General features: G+C 38.0%; 1 protein-coding gene across 1 annotated transcript in view; it reads right to left on the bottom strand.

The window, feature by feature from the left end:
• The window catches only part of LOC149151455 (gamma-tubulin complex component 4-like), a 447,891-nt gene that overhangs the window by 166,103 nt on the left and 262,095 nt on the right, over nt 1–19,693 (bottom strand). Inside the window, exons 10-11 of the mRNA XM_089443163.1 lie at nt 493–548; nt 121–324 (exon numbers count right to left, since the gene is read on the bottom strand). Of these exons, the coding sequence (XP_089299289.1) occupies nt 121–324; nt 493–548 (260 nt within the window). The remainder of the gene's footprint in view (nt 1–120; nt 325–492; nt 549–19,693) is intronic.

The raw sequence follows: 19,693 nt of genomic DNA, 5'->3' as shown, positions 1-19,693 counted from the left end.
TCAAACAAACTCTCTCATTAATGAAGCACATCCCAATTGCAATCCATCCAACCAAAAAAAATATCAAAATTCTGGCATGAATTTTATCTTAACTAGTAAGAGAGACAAACAAAATCTCACTTGGAAAGCACTTCTCGAGTAAAAAGCAGTTGCAGTGGCCAATCAACACTATACTCCAATGCAATACCATCCCAACCATCTAATGAGGGGCCTGCAGATGAGTTTCCATACGTATTAGACAAGCTACCTAAACTTCCATCCCTAGTCATTTTTGACCTTGATATATCTCCATGATTTGTTGACGTGCTTCCCAATGAAGGCATCCTATCACAAGAAACCAAAGAATTTACTGTGAACCATTCTAACAAGTTACAAGAAATTATCCATGCCCAAGGAAAACAATATATACTAGATATTCTTTTATATGAATACAAACAATAATGAAAAATTATATTCAACATAAATTACGTAAATATTGAGAAAGTAACATACCTCAAGGACACCCTGGTAAAGTATTTATCATCATCTCCAATAGTCTTGATTGCAGCCTATATAAATTATGTGTTAAATCATATGAAAAATATAATAAATTGAATTATTATCTTAAACTAAAATTGGGTTCATAGAAGTCAAAGAAAAATACGTAAACAAAAGAATGAAATTTAATATATTTTCACTATTGCAACCATCATAGAGGAAGCAGAAGCAAGCAAGCGCAAGATATATTGTTGAAATGTGGACATTTGCAAAGCCTTCAATATTAGTGTTGCAAACTTCCAGATAAGCAAAATATGGAGGGCGTCATCAATTTGGGAAATCAGCAAAATTAGAAAAAGAAATTGCAAAACTCAGCTAGGATAAACTTCAACCTGAAAAATGCGGAAAACTCAACAACCTGAAAAACTCAAGTACCATCGAAGGGTGTTTTTTAAAAGTGCCATTGAACAACACAAAGAACACAGAGAGACAGAGAGAGCAACATGGTAACTACCAGAGGGCATGAAAACAACACAGAGAATATCAGAAAGTAGTAAGTAACCTGTGATCTATAAACGAGCGACTTATAGCCCAGTCGCTTCAGCAGCACAGATACAAAACGAAATCAACTTCTCATCTCTTTTCTCTGTCCTGTACAAAGATCTGTGTCCCTCTGTCCAACACAAAGATCTCAGTTCTCTGTGCAATTTGAAATGAATTCAAGCCTAGCAGTCAAAAGAATGGCTCTGTTTATGCGATGGATTACCTTGCTGGTTGCAACCAGCAAGTCTACTCTATCTTCAGGTCTCATTTCAAGACTTCACTGGTTTACATTTGAGTGCTACAGAAAGCCAAGGCCAATTCCAGCATCTTTTCCTCAAAAAGCCACTTGTAAATAAACATGTAGTGCTCCAGCAATAATAAAGAATAGGCTTGAATCAATGGCAATGTACCCAACAATGTTATATAAATAAATATATTCAGAGGAGGCCATCAATTACCAAAAGGTTCCCTCCCTTTAAACTCAGCAATTGATAAAGAAAGGATCAATTCTTTACAAGCCTATCGGTAGCAGACAACAAAAAAAAGAAATAATATTTTCTATGTTGTCACATTGACCCCAACTAAGAAACGAGTCTCTAAGCAATCAACAGTTAGATGTGTGCAGCCTTTACTCTTCAGATCTACAAGGAGGAAGACATCCCACAATACCCAGTGTAGGAATGCCTCAATGCTATTCGAAGTACATTGCTCCAGCAAATGTAGAGGTATTTTCTCTCGCAATGATAAAGACCAGATGTATTTTCTCCCGGGATTTATTACAATGGTTCTTGGAGAAGCCTCATAATGCTAAATCATTTCCCCAAAACTAAGAAAATAGTGAATTGATGTTTATTTATAAATGGATTTCCATATAGCTATTTGTTAGTGGTTCTATAGAGCAAACCAAGTGCACAAGCTCTATAACGGTTCCTTGTAAATTTGTAATATAGGGGTCTGCTAGGGATGTCATTTTTATTAACATTTGGTGGCCACAGAAATTAGAATAACGTAGTTGTTAAAGCCCTTGGGGCCCCTATATAAAGGCCCTGATAAGCATTCATTATTAGCTTATTTGCTATATTAGGACGTCGGCTAGAACATTTCATTATATCCTTTAATTTTAATTGTACCCTACTTCTCATATATATATATATATATATAGTATATACCAAGGAGAGCTAGTCTTAGCGTCATAAAACCTTGTCTTATACTTTGTATTCATTGTAAAAGGAGAATTCCCCCTCGAAGTGGATTGTAATTATTGGCTTCTTATCATTTTTAAGACACAACGTTCATAAAATTTGGTATCAGAGCATACAAACCTAGGGTTTTGCTGCTTCAAACAAATATTTGCAGCATTTTTGTCATAAGCTGTGCTTGGGGATGGTTCAGACTGAAATTTTGAGACCCATTACAAGGCAAACTGTTCAACTAAGAACACATTTGTTCTCTGTTATACTAGCCTAAACCACCCTACAATTCTGTTGACCCAGCTCCTGCTTCCTTGCTCTCTACCTAGCCCGAATTCCCTGCGCACAAATATCCATTGTCTGACCCGAATTCCTTGTGCACAGATCCTCAATTTCCTAAGATGCAACTCCTATTTCTTAGAGCAATTCTACCACAAGAAATCATCAACATTGCGCACTAGCTCCTCCAAGTAAGCACACCACAAACCTCTCTCTCACAATCTCATGAGCTCTTGTCTTGTCTCACAACCTTGTGCACAAAACAATTGAATAACTTGTGCCTTTCGTCCTTCCTTTATAGATTTTGTCCATGCTATAATAGGCAAGTTACAAATTTGGAAGTTGAGTTGTGACTGACTAGTTAACTGAGTCGAACTGGTTCTCTTCTCCAATCATCACTTGGAGTTATAACTCATCCTCCTTCAATCAAAGACTAAAGTTCCCAACTCATCCTTTTCTAAATTCGAACTGCCATTTATCCTATAGTTAACTGAAGAAGACTCCTCTTTAACTGGAGCTCCAACTCTACACATGAACTCGTGATGATTATTCCCATAAACTGGAAATTAACTCACCACAACTGAAGTCTATCTCCTGAGGACAATTCGAGATTGTTCTAGCCAAGGCACGCACCAAAGAAGATCTTCTCTCAGTGCATTTTTTATAGAAAACCAATCACAAAATAGACACAATATTTTGGACAAGACGTCCCTGGAAAAGCCCTGAAGGGAAAACCAATTCTTCAGATTTGAGAGTTTTATTAATCTTCAACAAATTCTGCAATTGATGAATATTACAGTACTGCTTGCCAAATCCCAGCAAAGCTCCAGCAAAATATTTCTTCAACTCCACAAGTTGATCTAACACTTGGAAGGCTCACGTCCTCCCTCTACAATCTGACACAGCCTCACACTAGCAAATACAGCTTGTATAGTTTCACATGTGCGGCTCCTAGACCCTCTAATGCTCACGGATAGACAAAATCAGCCTCCTAGCTCTTCTGGCAACTCGTATGACCCTCCTAGCAATCTGTACGGCCACCTCCTGGCAAATACGGCCTTCACAAAGAATCTCGGCCTCTCTCAAAGAAAACAAGGCACTCATTTTGACTTTCAAAGGAGTGAAGAGAAACAAGTTCTTGCACATGATCCTCCTGCATATGTAACAAGCTACCAACAAGGACTACTTCTGTGCCCAGAAATGTGGCCTGCCCAAACAAAGATAAGCCCTCACAAAAACGCAGTCAAAGGAGGTCAACGCATGCTGGTCAAACTGTCCAGAAATTCGGTCTCCTGAAATTTCGACCTCCTGAAATTTCGCTCTCCTGAAATTTCTACCTCCTGAAATTTTGGACGTGTGGAGAGAGAGAGGCCCAAAAATCTGTACCCAACCAATGAGGAGAAATAGAGGGCAATGTGAAGATGAGTGTGTCCAAATGAGGCTAAGTCACCTTCTATTTATATGCAACGTTGAGGATGAATAGACATGACTATTGGGCTTCTGAGCCTACATAAGTTTGTTGGCCGACCTTGACAATTTGACCATAATCAAAATAAATTCATAACTTCATTTATACATGTCAGAATCAGATGATCTTTAGATCAATCCTACACCTCTCGGAGAGAGGGATCCTAGAAAAATATCAGTTGTCATAAATAAGATGACCCATGTGGATTTTGGCCCTAGTTTCCAATTTTAACAGTATTACTCGAGGATGCAGTGAAGAGGAGGTCGAGTTTGCTTGTGGTGTTTGCAGTGGAGTTTGGTTGGAAGAAATTCTAGAGAGAAGGCATAGGAGGTTTGCTGTCATTTTGGAGAGTTTGGGAGCTGGAGGAGTGTGCTTCTTTGCAGTGTGACTTTCACACTTCCTGGGCCAGCATAGAGGCCGCAGTGGTTGCACACGTGGGAGGTAGAGTATCATTCTTTGAGGTTGAACTTTTCCGGGGAAGTTAAGGGAAGCATTTGTGGAGGAGATTGCTTCATTTCTGGAGCTTGGGAGGAGGATTTCGCTGGTGGTCCTTGCAGGTCGTATTCTTGAGCAGCTTGGAGGGCATAGGGCATATTGGAGGGCGAATTTGGGAGGGTGGATTCAGACCAAACCCTTTCTGGGTTTTTGTGGGTTTTGGTCAAGGAGCTTGGGGCTAAAGTTTCATCATTTTCTGAGCACCAGAGACGGGGTTTTTCGCAATTCCTTTCCAGCCAGCAGTGTAGTTTATGGGGACAGCGCAGAGCATTAGAGGAGCAGTCATTTCCAACTTTGTGATTATTGTCTTATCACCTGGGTTCTGTCCTGCTTGCCCTTGAGGCAAGCCCAGGCGCATTTCTCCATACTATTGTACTTGATCCATTTATTAATAAAATGGCTCAATTGGTTCTCACTTCTGGAGTTTTATGAGTATTTGCTGATTGTTTCAATTTTCTGTGTTGTGAATCGATTTTGCTTTTACATATCACCATTTGTTTAAGTTTGGAACATTACACTCTTTATGGATATCCAGCTCCTAGTATCTCATATTTTTTACAAGATAAGTCCAAAGTACAAGCAATAGAGTCACATATGGAGAAGACTAAAGAAACTTTGATAATTCTTAAGGAAAACCTTCAAATGGCACAAAACAGGATGAAGCAGCAAGTAGATCAACATCAAAGTGAAAGATAATTTGAGGAGGGTGATTGGGTATTTCTGAGACTACAACCTTATAAGCAATCTACACTCAAGCAAAAGAAGAATCAAAAATTAGCTCCAAAATTTTATGAATCCTACAAGATTACTTGCAAGACTGGATAAGTGGCATATGAGTTATATTTTTCTTCTTCTCACATTCATAAGGTCTTTCATGTATCTTGCTTAAAAATGGTTGTGGGACAAACCATGTCAATGCAAATAGAACTTCTAGAATTAGATGAAGAAGGAAAGTTGATTCTTGAACTAGAAAACGTTATGGATCAACATTCTTTATCTCTTCGGAAAAGAACCATTATGAAATACCAAAGCAAGTGGAAGAATACGCCTCTAGAAGAAGCTACATGGAAAGATGAGTAGTTCATGAAGAAACACCATTAATTACAAGCTTTGAAGGCAAAGCTTTTTTAAAAAGAGGTAGGCTATGTTAAGGCCCTTGGGGTCCCTATATTAAGGCCCTTGGGGCCCCTATATTGAGGCCCTAATAAATATCCATTAGTAGTTTATTTGTTATAATAGGGGGTCGGCTAGCACCTTTCATTGTACCCTTTAATTTTAATTGTACCTTTGGTAACCTATATATATACCAAGGAGAGATTGTCTCAAGATCATAAAATTTTGTCTTATACATTGTATTCATTGTAAATGGAGGTTTCCCCCTCGAAGTGCACTGTAATTATTGGTTTCTTATCATTTTTAAGGTACAAAGTTCATAACAATAGTAAAGTAAAATAATTGTCTATGAAAAAACATCGACATTGTTACCTTATACAACAATAATAATTGGCAAAATATAAAACAAAAATTTAATCATCCCATTACTCATCACTAATAGACCTTTTTTGTATTAAAAGCTTACCAATAATCTCATGGAAACATTTATCAAATATTAATTTCAGCTCTATTATCTTATCCATTAAGGCATTTTCCAAGTACATCGTCAATTTTCACACATGGTCAACCAACTTCATCAAAATTGGAAAGTGTTGCCTTAAGAAACAGCGGGGTAGATGGACCTAGATCCACCAATAGCACCAACAACTAGTACTAGTCCTTGCAAGATCAAAGCAAAGGTCAACAAAGGGGGAAGATGGTGCTACTAGTAATGAGGATCAAAATATAGGGGAAGATTTTGATGATGTCTAGTTATTTGTCGTAGCATGATGTTTTTGGGCACTAGAGGCCAATTAGAGCCTTCATGATAATGTACTTTCTTTCAAATAAGTATTGCATATAGAGACATTTTTCTATATTCAGCTTTACACGTTAGATATATATATATATAAGCAATTTGGTATCTAATGATTTGGATTTACATAGGTGTATGTGCACGCGTGTGTTTGCGTATATTAAATTTGCACAGTTGAGGAGGGAGATTGAGAGACATGTCATGGAGAAGGCACCTGAGTGGTTGTATGAGTATGGCAAGGAAGAGGAGGAGAATCAAAGTGAGGAGGTTGATATGCCAACCTCAACACCATTTTCTACACATACTAAGACACCAACCAATGGTCATGCATCTCCAACCACAAGGCTTATTCTATGAGAGGACATGCTAATCTTTTGCTCATAAAAGCAGTATAGGCAATCCTTAGCTAGCTACTAGATTAATCACTATAGATGGCTCATGATGACGAGATAGATTTATTATATATGTGACATAATTTTGTATTTATTAATCTTGAATGGAAAATTGTCAGGATTCAACATCAATTGATGATGTTTGAACTTTGATTTTCATTTAGCATCAACTACATCATATGTATTGATCTTTTTTTCCATATTTATGTGCCAATGCGTTTTGTTAACCCTCATTCCAATATAGGTACAAACAAACATTTTATTTTACTTTGCATAACACCATTGTAAGACAAAGGATGCAAGTTAAAGCCTTGTCAGCCATGTCAATATTTGCATTGGCATGTCCTAGACCTATTATGGTTGGCCATGGCAAGTCTCTTTAGTTCCTTCTCTTAGCACCTTTCAACCTATATAGGATTGGCGGACACAGAGTGGATGACATTGGGATTTTAATGGGAGCATCTGGGGTTATGTAGGGGTAATTGTGTGAAAATTCCTAGATCTAACAATCTTTGAAATCCTACTGCAACCAACTGAATCTACTTCACCTAGATCGTAAATTACATTACAAATTTATTTCAGATTTCTTCTTGAAATATTGAAGTAAATTACTGAAGCAGCCTACACCAACTTAAATATGATTTTGAAACATAGAAACTCATCAAGGAAATACAAACACATAGGACACCGTTATTTTTGGACAACTGTCCCCGAAAAAACACAATGTGGGAAAACCAATGTAGCAACACTGAGGGTTTATTATTATTAAGCAGTAGCAAATTCTAAATACATCTCTGAATACCTCACAGGGTTATTTAGTTAAAGACAGAAACACTGGCAAAAAGAATTGTGAGGTTACCTCACACTATCACTGGAAATCCTGACTGATCCAGCCCCAAACTGATCAGCCCAACGTCAAGCTCTATGGGTGTTGCGTCACTCCTTTGGCTGGTCGACTTGCTAGCCAGGAGATTCAATTTTTGCCTCCTCAGCTCCCAGCTTCCGAAAATCGAATTCCTCTGCAAATTTCAGACTCCTCACTAGCTTTTGTGCTGCCTCTGTGTGGCTTTGCGTCAACCCCTCTGGCTCAGTGTTGCCACTGCTTTATTACCCTCTGTCTCTCTCTGTTGATGATTCTTCGACTAAGAAAATCACTCTCTCTAGAAGCTATCCCTGCCACTCTGCTACAAGATATCTCCTCATTCGAATTTTCCTCCTGAGAACTTCTCACTTCAGAAAATCGATTTCTTGATCTCTCTTGGTGTATTTTCCAAATGACCCTCAAGCCCCTTCTTATATCTTTATGTTGGACAACCAACAGCCTAGATTAACTCCTACTTAAAGGCTCATATCGTTTTGACTTGATCTCTGGGTGGAATTTCCCAAAATGGTTTCTGGATTCTTTGGAATGCATGTGCCCAACCTCCCTGCAAAATTTGAGGCCTAGAGGACATCTGATGCTACCCCAAATCAAAACTCCCTCTTAGCGAGGAATGTGCTCTAGCAATATACTGTTGCTGCATAGTACTATGACCAAACCACTGAATTGTAGGTCTAGCATAGTTTTACAAAGCGGAACCACTGATCGACCCGATCCACCTATCAAACCAGTTTTTGAACTAGAACAAGAAAAGCCAAACTAGTCAGAATTCAATGAACTGGTCTTTAAAAAAACACATGAAATAATTAATTTTTTAAGAAAAAAATATTTTTAAGATTTAAAACCATGATTCCAAATCATTACAGTCAAAATATGCAAAGTTTGCTCATCTATATAGCATGTAAGAGTGAATATATCAAATGGCACCAAGCGCAATACATATCAGCAACAAAATACATAATCATTGAGGTTCTAAATGGACTCTAGAGTCCAAAAACAATGCTACAAGCTATGAGGCCATTGGACTACGACAAGTCTCCATATCAGTGATCAACTTGATCACTCCTCATCATGATCAAACTCATCACCGATACTAGCATGGGATCATCAACAAGAGCTACATTAACATCATCATGCTCAGAGTTTGAGAAATCATACTCCTTCGCAACGTCAGTAGTAGTAATAGCAACAAAATAGACCTAATGGAAGTGTTGACCACTACTGGTCAACTTCCCATGCAGTACACCCTCTTTTCTTGGCAGAAAGGGGTAGCACCTGAACGACGTGTCCGTGCCAGCCTACAGTCATCAACAGCTTGAGGATTTCAATTGTAAACCCAGTCTGCATATATGAATTGTAAATAATCTAAGCAGACAAGAGTCAATGTATGTAATTTGCTTAGGTGGACCTAACTTTCTGTTGATAATCTACGTCCCGGAAGGTTTTTTGTCTCACCGATCCACGGATCGGCAAAGTTTTCCTTCAAACCTGACCCCAAAGCCGGGATGGATTTCGTCATCAGAACTTTGGGAGAGTCTTATATGTTAGTCTGCTAGATTATAGTTGTGTCGCAGAACTGGGTGTTCTATGAGGGTCTGTGTTAAGTGGGTTCATCCCTTTGAGATGTAAATTGTAAAAAATCATGATGTAATGTGTCCTGAGGGTTGAGAAATGTTTTAAATCCCCTCGTGAGTCCTAAGTCCTAGGTCCTAGGTGATGTTTCCAATGGCTTAGTTCGATGATCCATTTAAAAAATGAAATAAAATAATAAACATTTAAAAATTTTAATAAAAAATAATAAAAGATTAAAAATTTAAAAATTAAAAAAAAAAAAATAATAAATAATAATAATAATAAAAATTCAAAAATTCAAAAAATAATAATAAAAAATAATTTAAAAATTTAAAAAATAATAATAAAAAATTAATTGAATAAATCGACGGATGAGATCAAGAGATGTCTTGATCCTCATCAACGGTCGAGATCATTTTTACATGGATCAATCGAACTAGCCGTTGGAGCATTTCCTTTAAATAGGGTGCTAGGAGTCATTTTCAATTCATTTGATCTGTGAGTCAGTACTGAAAAAGCTCTCGTGTAATCTGATTTCTGGTTAATAAAAGAAGACTTTGGGGTCCAAAATTTTGCTGGTGTTACTCTCTGGAATTGCTGTGAGATTGTTTCATTTTCTGCATATGTTATTTTTTAGCCATTAATAATAGCTTTTTGTAGAGCATTGTGAGCACAGGTATCTTGTTCACTTGCTGGGGTTTGGGTGCTGTTAGGGTTTCTGAAGTAATGGCAGGTATCTCCATTACTCCCTGAGATCTAGCAGCATTTTGCCCTCTTTATTGACAGTTGTTTCGAGCTGTGCAGAAAACATCATTGAAAGAATATTGGTGGGCGTTTGGGGAAGTTCTAGGCTGAACCAGCCGACTCCCACAGGCTTTTCTTTGCAGAGCCTAGCTGATTTTGGCCCTGGGTTAATCATTAAGAGTTTTCTTTTCGGGTTTACATGAGAGATTTTCTGAAACATTACATGATATTCTAAGTATTCCTGTTATTATTTGCTGAATCAGGCTGTCAAGGGGCCATATCTGTAATTTTTTTTGGGCTGGATCTAGGGTTTTGATTTCGTTTACTGCAAAAAAAAAAAAAAAAAAAAAAAAAAAAAATTTGTGATTTTAGTTTAATTTTGAAGGTTTTTTGCATATATCTGTGGGCTTTGTTGTGTAGCTTGCAGAGAATCCTGACGTCTTGAGGTGATTATATAGGCGAGACAGCGTTTTAAGGATTCACATAATAGGCATAGCACACATTTTAAATGCCACTGGAGAGAAAGTGACTGCAAAGGCGTCTGTTTTGTTGCTGTATGGTGTTGGAAACCCTCATCAAACTTCTCCAAGTCACCGTGTCAGTCTTCCAAAAGTGTTTTGCAGCGGCAGGAACAAATACAGTCTATCAGTGGTTTGAAAATTTAAGAAACCTTCAGCACTGTCACAAATCCAGCGTTGCCATCGCCAGCTTATAAATGCGCCACCGTTGAGAATCCTCAGATAAAATTGCAATTCTCGATTCGATCATTCAACTTACAAGCAAAAGGCATTGTCTCAAAATCGATTTCAAGCTTGTCCTGTCCGCCCGTAGCAAAACGCTTTCCTTTCATTTACGCAGACAGTCCAAATTGACGCACGTTTGGGCAATCGTTTTACAACACGTTCACTCCATCGAAACCCTGTGGATCTGCGCACTTCCTGAGTCGAATTCATCACGCAGGCAAATTTCATTGAGATACTCATCGAATCAAATCAGCAAACGCTCTAAAACGATCCCAGTCCCCTGTGCCGTCGACCTGTGCAGCAATAAAAAGGTGTTACGGTTGGTATAAATTCGTATTTGGTCAGCAACCTCAGGCTATCAACTCGTTCTTCTCCAGATTGCTGCCATCACTTGATGCGTAAGTGATTTCTGAACCATCCGCTCCAAATCTTCATCGTGAATTCGTTTTTGGGCATCGTATACAGGTAAATTATTTTGCCGCAGGGAATCGCAGTTATATTCAGGAGTTTAAGGCGTATTTTTGACAGGTCACGGGTATCGTTTTTCCATTTTTGATTTGCCTTTTATGACCATAAGCTTGTCTACAGTTTAGATACGTAGGTTTAGTTAGGGTATAGCTTTTTTTTATTTCTTTGTTAAATTTTAAAAGGAAGAGGGTTAGCGTAGGTCCAAGTTTGGGTTAGAATTCAATTTTAGATTAAAAATTTTAGATTTTAATTTTTAGATTAAGGTAGATTTTAATTAGATTTTAATTCATTTAGTTTAGTTTAGATTTATTTTGTTAGTTTTAATATTTTAGCTTTAGTTTTATTTTTTTTATCTTAAAGAGTTTAGATTCAAGTTTTTTTTAGATTTAATTTTTATAAAAATAAATAAATAAATAAATAAATAAATAAAAAGTAAAAAAATAAATAAAAAGATTTATTTAGATTTAGTTCTAGATTAATTTTTTTTTTAGTTTTCATTTTTTTTTTAAATTTTGCTTCAAAAAAAAAAAAAATTGGGATTTTTTTTTTTTTTTTTTTTTTTTTTTTTTTTTTTTTTTTTCTTTCTTTGTCAGATCCAGTTATTTTACGAGAATTGTTTTTTCACGCTGAGATCTGGATTTTCAAGTCGAGATGCGAAGTTGACATATGATTGCTGTTCATGATTCATGTTTCTATATCATTTAACAAGTAATCGTTTTTTTATAATCATCTCTTAAGGCACTGGTCTGCTTCATTAATTAAATCCATCAAGTGCTTTTATATCGTGTCTCGTGTCTCCCAACCAACTGGTCGACAATTGGTCTCATCATCTCATAGGGACTCCCCCCCTTAGCCGCGGGAGACAGGCTTAAACGGAGGGATCGGGGATCGGAGTGACAGCCCCCGGTCTGAGCGTTGTCGTGCCAATCCGCGCGACAACATTTTTTGGCGCCGTTGCCGGGGACAGAGTTTTTCTGTCCTTGGTTCTTACACTTCAAGCTTTTCTGTGTCTAGCTTCTTGTTCAAGTGGCGACTCCACTTCCTATATTATCTGCAAGAGTGTACACTAGAAGACATCCAAGCAGTCTGTGCAACCCCACTCCTGATCCTGAAAAGGTTTACAGGGTGCGATCACACAAACTTGCTTCTCGTACACTCCTTGCAAATCTTGGACAAGAAGCCCTTTCCGATATTCATTTGCTCTTTAAAGGTCAAGTTAGGCGCAGCATCATGAGTCTGTACGCCCCTTGTGATTTTTCTAACATTCCTGGATCTCCCAATGCTATTCCATCTGTTGGGTTAGACAAATTGCCTAATTTTCAAGGGGATAATGCCGTTACTGTTAATTCCCACTTGCGAGATTTCAATATATGGATGGCTAAGTATGCTAGATCTCCTGATTTTGATCATGAAGATGTCAGGATGTCTCTTTTTGTCTTGACTCTAGCAGGTGATGCTTATGACTGGTTTACAGAAAAACCTCCAAATACATTTAACTCTTTACAATCAATCATAAATTCATTTAGAGAAAAATATGGAGATAAGAGAGAGGGAAGACATCTTGTAAGAGCTCTTACTCTGATAAAAAAGAGAGAGGATGAAACTGTTGAAGAATTTAATAGAAGGTTTAATGGTATTATTAGAGAATTACCTCAAGACTATAAACCTACAGATAAAACTCTCCTAGATTTTTACATTGATGCCTTCAGTCCTGAACCATCTTATGAGTTAAGGCGTGCTAAACTCACTGATTATCGAGATTGCCAAGCCTTAGCTATAGAGCTTGAAAAGGACAAGGCAGCTTCTGGGAAATCTGAAATCCCAGGTTTTGATAGGGCTGCTACGAAACTAAAGGAACCTAAGGGAAAAGCAGTCCAGGAGCCAGAAAGTGAGCTTGTTCTTAAATTGCTTCAAAAAATTGAAACTATGGAAATCAATCATAATAAGGAGATAAACACTTTGCAGAATAGATTGATTCAGATGGAAAGAACGCAATCGCAAAATTTTCAGCCTCGAAATAATAATAACAGAAATAATAATTGGCAAAGAAGGGGTCAATCTAGTGAGCAGAGACCCCCTAACCCGCTTACTAATCTGGTAGATGATGCCCCTCCTTACTGTCGTGCTTGCGATGCTTTTCACGAAGAGTCCTCTTGTCCCACTATCAGAAGACTCTTGGATAATGGAATGCTTGGGACAGGTGAGCAAATAAACGTAGTAGGGAGCAAGTTTCCTGTGCCCATGAATGACTGGATAGAGGTTAAGGAAAGGAGCTATGATGTTGTGAACCCTCAATCTGCTTTTAGTATAAATAACCTTGAAAACGAAGATGACATTTTGGCCAGGCTATATGGTGAGAAACCCTCTCCTGAGAAAATTTTAGAAATTGCTAGAGATAGGGGTTTGACATACCAGAGAAGGGATAAAGATCAGAGCGGAAATCAAATTCCTCCTCGAACTTTAAACCCTGGTATAAACTCTGGAATAGATGTCGATTTGGGTAGTTGGTTTAATAATGCTAAAATTTGGGTTCCCGTATCTGAGATCGCTAAGATCCCTTCCCAAAGAGACAAGTTACTAAAGGCAATTCAGGGTCCTCAAGTCAACACTTCTCAGCAGAAGATTCGCGAGGTTGACTATCATGATGCTCCTATTTATTTGCAAAGCGTAGATGCTGATAACAAAGATCATCAACCCTTCTTTATCACCTTGTTAGTCAACGGGTATAAATTGAATAACTGCATGTTGGATTCAGGCGCATCTGCTTGTGTTATGACTAAAAGGGTCATGGAACAGCTTAACTTAAGAGTTTCTAGACCCTACTATAATATATGTGCTATGGATTCCAAGAAAATCGAAGTACATGGTTTAATCAAGGATTTACAAGTTCACCTTTCAGTTTACCCGGACATCATGGTTGTTATGGATATCGTTGTCGTTGATGTTCCTGATGCTTGGGGTATGTTGTTATCTAGAAAGTGGGCCTCTGATCTAGGAGGAAGCATTCAGATGAATTGGTCATATGCTATGATTCCTTCTCCTAGCGGTGATGGTTTTGTTAGGCTAAATAGAGAGCCCGAAAGGAAATTTCATGTTGAAAATCCTAAGAAGCCTCATAACGAAATAATTAGGGAGCAATCTGACATCGGGAACTATTCTATCATGTCTAATTTCATAATTCCTCCCGATGATAAGGTAAAAAATCTTAAAGATGAAGTCTGGTATATGTACTTCGATGGTGCGTTCTCTAGTCATGGTAAGGGTGCGGGAGTAGTGCTTAAATCTCCCCTTGGTCACATATTAAAGTTTGCCTATCGTTTAGAATTTGAAGCAACCAACAATGTCGCTGAGTACGAAGCTATATTGTTGGGTCTTGAATTGGCCAAAGCTTTGAGGATTAAATTGCTTAGCATCAAGGGGGATTCCGATCTGGTTATCATGCAACTTAAAAACAAATTCACATGTAGAAATCAGAGATTAAGAAACTATCGAAATGCTGTGTGGGATACTATGGAGCACTTCGATGCCCTTAACCTTGAAGCAATCCCTCGAGAACAAAATAGTTTGGCGGATGAGCTTGCCGTAGCTGCTACCACTTTCCAGTTGTCTGACGAGTTAATTAACGATAAAATTAAAATGGAAGTAATATTCAGACCATCTGTTCCAGACAACTCAGAGCATTGGCAAGTTTTTAATGATGAAAAACAAGTCGTTCGTTTTCTCAATAGTTTAGATGAGTTTGAGGATTTTCGCATAATTTCTCAGGAGGATGGATCTTTGAATCATGAACACATCATAAATCCTACTCCTAGAAATGTGGTTGCCTTGGAGCAACATTTTGATTGGCATGATGCCACGAAGCTTAGAGAAGAAAACAAGATGGACCCAGGCGAGTACCTCGAAATCAACATTGGTACTTCTGAAAATCCGAAAATAGTTAAAATTGGTAAAGGTACTAGTTTGGAGGAAAGGAAAAAGTTGACTGATTTACTTCATGAATATAGAGATGTTTTAGCTTTTTCCTATGATGAATTAAAAGGCTATAGGGAAGATGTTATGGAGCATACTATTCCTTTAAAGGACGAGAATGCTAAACCCTTTCGGCAGAAACTTAGGCAAATTAATCCGAAATTAGCCCCCTTGGTCCAGAAAGAGCTTGCTAAGATGCTTTCAGCAGGGATCATCGCTCAAACTAGGCATTCGACATGGTGTTCGAATTTGGTGATTGTTAGGAAAAAGAACGGTTCGATAAGACTTTGTGTCGATTTTAGAAACCTTAATCTGGCATGCAAAAAGGATAATTACCCTTTACCAAACATGGAAACTTTGTTGCAAAGAGTAACTGGGTCTGGAATGATGTCATTGCTAGATGGCTTTTCTGGGTACAATCAAGTTTGGGTTAAAAAGGAAGATCGACACAAGACCACATTCACAACACCATGGGGCACTTTTGAATACATTAGAATGCCATTTGGGTTGACAAACGCTGGGGCTACTTTCCAGAGGGCCATGGATTATGCCTTCAAAGGGTTAATCGGGAAAATCATCGAAATTTACCAAGACGATCTTACTGTTTTCTCTAAAGATGGTATCAGCCATATAGATCATCTTAGGAAGGTTTTTGATAGATGCAGAGAATATGGAATTTCTTTGAATCCGGCTAAATCTGTCTTTGGGGTAACTGAAGGGAAACTTCTGGGTCATATCATTTCTAAGGAAGGAGTCAAGGTCGATCCTGAACGAGTTGAAGCAATTCAAAAGATTCCTCTCCCGCATAACCTCAAGTCCCTTCAGTCTTTCCTTGGAAAGATAAATTTTATTAGAAGATTTATCCCGAATTATGCGGAAATAGCTAAGCCCATTCAAAGTCTTCTGAAGAAAGATGTGAAATTTGTCTGGCAGGAAGAAGGCAAAAGGGCTTTCCAAGAAATCAAGTCTGCTATCGCGAAAGCTCCTGTCCTTGTTAGTCCTGATTACTCCAAAGATTTCATGATTTTTTCTTTCGCTTCTGAGGATACCATTGCCGGTGTCTTGCTTCAAAAGAATAAAGATGGTCACGAGCAGCCTATTGCTTTCATGAGTAGAGCACTTCAAAACTCCGAATTGAAGTACAATACCATGGAAAAGCAGGCTTATGCCTTGGTCAAGTCTCTTAAGCATTTTAAAACTTATGTGGGTTATTCTAAGATCATTGCTTTCGTCCCACATTCTGCTGTTAAAGACATATTGACTCAAACCGATTGCTTAGGGACTCGTGCTAGGTGGGTTACTAAGATACAGGAGTATGATTTAGAAATTAGACCCACCAAGCTGATCAAAGGCCAAGGTTTAGCTCAAATGTTAACTGAAAGTAATGAAAAGACTCTTGGTTTGTTCTGCCTTGACGATCTACCTTCGCCAGAGTTGAGAAGATTAGCCGAGCATGAATGGTATAAGGACATAGTTTACTATTTGACCAATCTTGCATGTCCTAACCATTTAGTCGCTCATAAAAGAAGGGCTCTTAGACTAAAAGCCACTAAGTACTGCCTTATGAAGGATGGCCTTGGATGGAGAAATCCTGAGGGCATAGTGCTTAGGTGTGTTGATGATATTGAGTCCAAAAGATTAATCTCCGATTTTCATTCAGGATTTTGTGGTGGTCATTATGCCGCTAGAACTACCGCCCACAAAATCCTGAGAGCTGGCTATTACTGGCCTTCGATTTTTTCTGATGTGCACAAGTATGTTAGAACGTGTCAAGCCTGTCAACTGTTCACTGGGAAGCAGAAGCTTGCTGCCCTTCCTCTACAACCTGTTATCGTAGAGGCACCTTTTCAGCATTGGGGTCTGGACTTCATAGGGAAGTTCCATGAAAATTCTAGCAATGGCTACTCTTGGATTTTGACCGCTACCGATTATTTCACTAAATGGGTCGAAGCCATTCCTGCTAAGAATGCCACTGAAAAGGTGATTATGGATTTCATTGAGAATAACATCATTACTAGATTTGGTGTCCCCGCTAAGATCACTACAGACAATGCCAAGGCTTTTAGTTCTTCAGAGTTTACATCTTTTTGCTTCAAATATGGCATTGTCTTATCTCATTCGTCGAATTACTATCCTCAGGGTAATGGTTTAGCTGAATCAAGTAATAAAAATCTCATAACCATTATCAAGAAGATAGTAGGAGATAACAAGAAGTCTTGGGACAGCAAAATCAAGTATGCTTTGTGGGCAGACAGAATTACTAAGAAGAAGTCTACTGGTAAATCTCCCTTTGAATTAGTTTATGGCTTGGATGTTACCTTACCTGTGCACCTAAAATTGCCAGCCTATCAGCTTCTCCAAAATTTTTCCACTAATAAAGATGTTGTTCAGAATAGGATAGATCAGATTGTGGAATTAGATGAGGCTCGTCGGACAGCTTTTGAGGCTATATGTAAAAATCAATCTAATATTAAGAAAAGCTTTGATAAATGCTCTCGATCTAGATCTTTGCAGGTTGGAGATATGGTTTTACTCTGGGATCGCAAAAATGAAAAGCCGGGAAAACATAAGAAGTTTGATAGTTTGTGGCTGGGACCATACATCATCAGAGATATAGCTGGGCCAAACTCATTCTACTTGAGCAGATTGGATGGCGAACCACTTGATCTACCAGTGAACGGCCAAATGCTCAAGCTGTTCTTCAGAGATGATATCTGATGCCATGGGGCATCTTCTGTATTGTATTTCTATCCCTACTACTTGTCTTTTCAGCATGTCATTTCTGTTTTTAGGATTAGATTTACTTTTCATGTTATTAGTTAGTTAATAAATGAAGAGCTTTTATCTTTCCTGTGCTTAATGTATATGATGATTTTGGACGGAGGCTACTTATATTTTGTTGTGTGTTGCATGGATGCAGATTCTGGATTCTCACATTCCTACAGAGCAGCAACGTGTCCCCAAGTAGAGCCAGATGTTGACCACTACTGGTCAACTTCCCATGCAGTACACCCTCTTTTCTTGGCAGAAAGGGGTAGCACCTGAACGACGTGTCCGTGCCAGCCTACAGTCATCAACAGCTTGAGGATTTCAATTGTAAACCCAGTCTGCATATATGAATTGTAAATAATCTAAGCAGACAAGAGTCAATGTATGTAATTTGCCTAGGTGGACCTAACTTTCTGTTGATAATCTACGTCCCGGAAGGTTTTTTGTCTCACCGATCCACGGATCGGCAGAGTTTTCCTTCAAACCTGACCCCAAAGCCGGGATGGATTTCGTCATCAGAACTTTGGGAGAGTCTTATATGTTAGTCTGCTAGATTATAGTTGTGTCGCAGAACTGGGTGTTCTATGAGGGTCTGTGTTAAGTGGGTTCATCCCTTTGAGATGTAAATTGTAAAAAATCATGATGTAATGTGTCCTGAGGGTTAAGAAATGTTTTAAATCCCCTCGTGAGTCCTAAGTCCTAGGTCCTAGGTGATGTTTCCAATGGCTTAGTTCGATGATCCATTTAAAAAATGAAATAAAATAATAAACATTTAAAAATTTTAATAAAAAATAATAAAAGATTAAAAATTTAAAAATTAAAAAAAAAAAAAAATAATAATAATAATAATAAAAATTCAAAAATTCAAAAAATAATAATAAAAAATAATTTAAAAATTTAAAAAATAATAATAAAAAATTAATTGAATAAATCGACGGATGAGATCAAGAGATGTCTTGATCCTCATCAACGGTCGAGATCATTTTTACATGGATCAATCGAACTAGCCGTTGGAGCATTTCCTTTAAATAGGGTGCTAGGAGTCATTTTCAATTCATTCGATCTGTGAGTCAGTACTGAAAAAGCTCTCGTGTAATCTGATTTCTGGTTAATAAAAGAAGACTTTGGGGTCCAAAATTTTGCTGGTGTTACTCTCTGGAATTGCTGTGAGATTGTTTCATTTTCTGCATATGTTATTTTTTAGCCATTAATAATAGCTTTTTGTAGAGCATTGTGAGCACAGGTATCTTGTTCACTTGCTGGGGTTTGGGTGCTGTTAGGGTTTCTGAAGTAATGGCAGGTATCTCCATTACTCCCTGAGATCTAGCAGCATTTTGCCCTCTTTATTGACAGTTGTTTCGAGCTGTGCAGAAAACATCATTGAAAGAATATTGGTGGGCGTTTGGGGAAGTTCTAGGCTGAACCAGCCGACTCCCACAGGCTTTTCTTTGCAGAGCCTAGCTGATTTTGGCCCTGGGTTAATCATTAAGAGTTTTCTTTTCGGGTTTACATGAGAGATTTTCTGAAACATTACATGATATTCTAAGTATTCCTGTTATTATTTGCTGAATCAGGCTGTCAAGGGGCCATATCTGTAATTTTTTTTGGGCTGGATCTAGGGTTTTGATTTCGTTTACTGCAAAAAAAAAAAAAAAAAAAAAAAAAAAAATTTGTGATTTTAGTTTAATTTTGAAGGTTTTTTGCATATATCTGTGGGCTTTGTTGTGTAGCTTGCAGAGAATCCTGACGTCTTGAGGTGATTATATAGGCGAGACAGCGTTTTAAGGATTCACAT

Source organism: Pinus tabuliformis, chromosome 9, assembly GCF_031772625.1.
Source record: "Pinus tabuliformis cultivar Carrire ecotype Pingquan chromosome 9, CPIR1, whole genome shotgun sequence".
In the NCBI taxonomy this organism is placed as follows: Eukaryota; Viridiplantae; Streptophyta; class Pinopsida; order Pinales; family Pinaceae; genus Pinus; species Pinus tabuliformis.
Note: the sequence above shows the minus strand (reverse complement) of the source record. Positions and strands in the feature narration are given on the sequence as shown.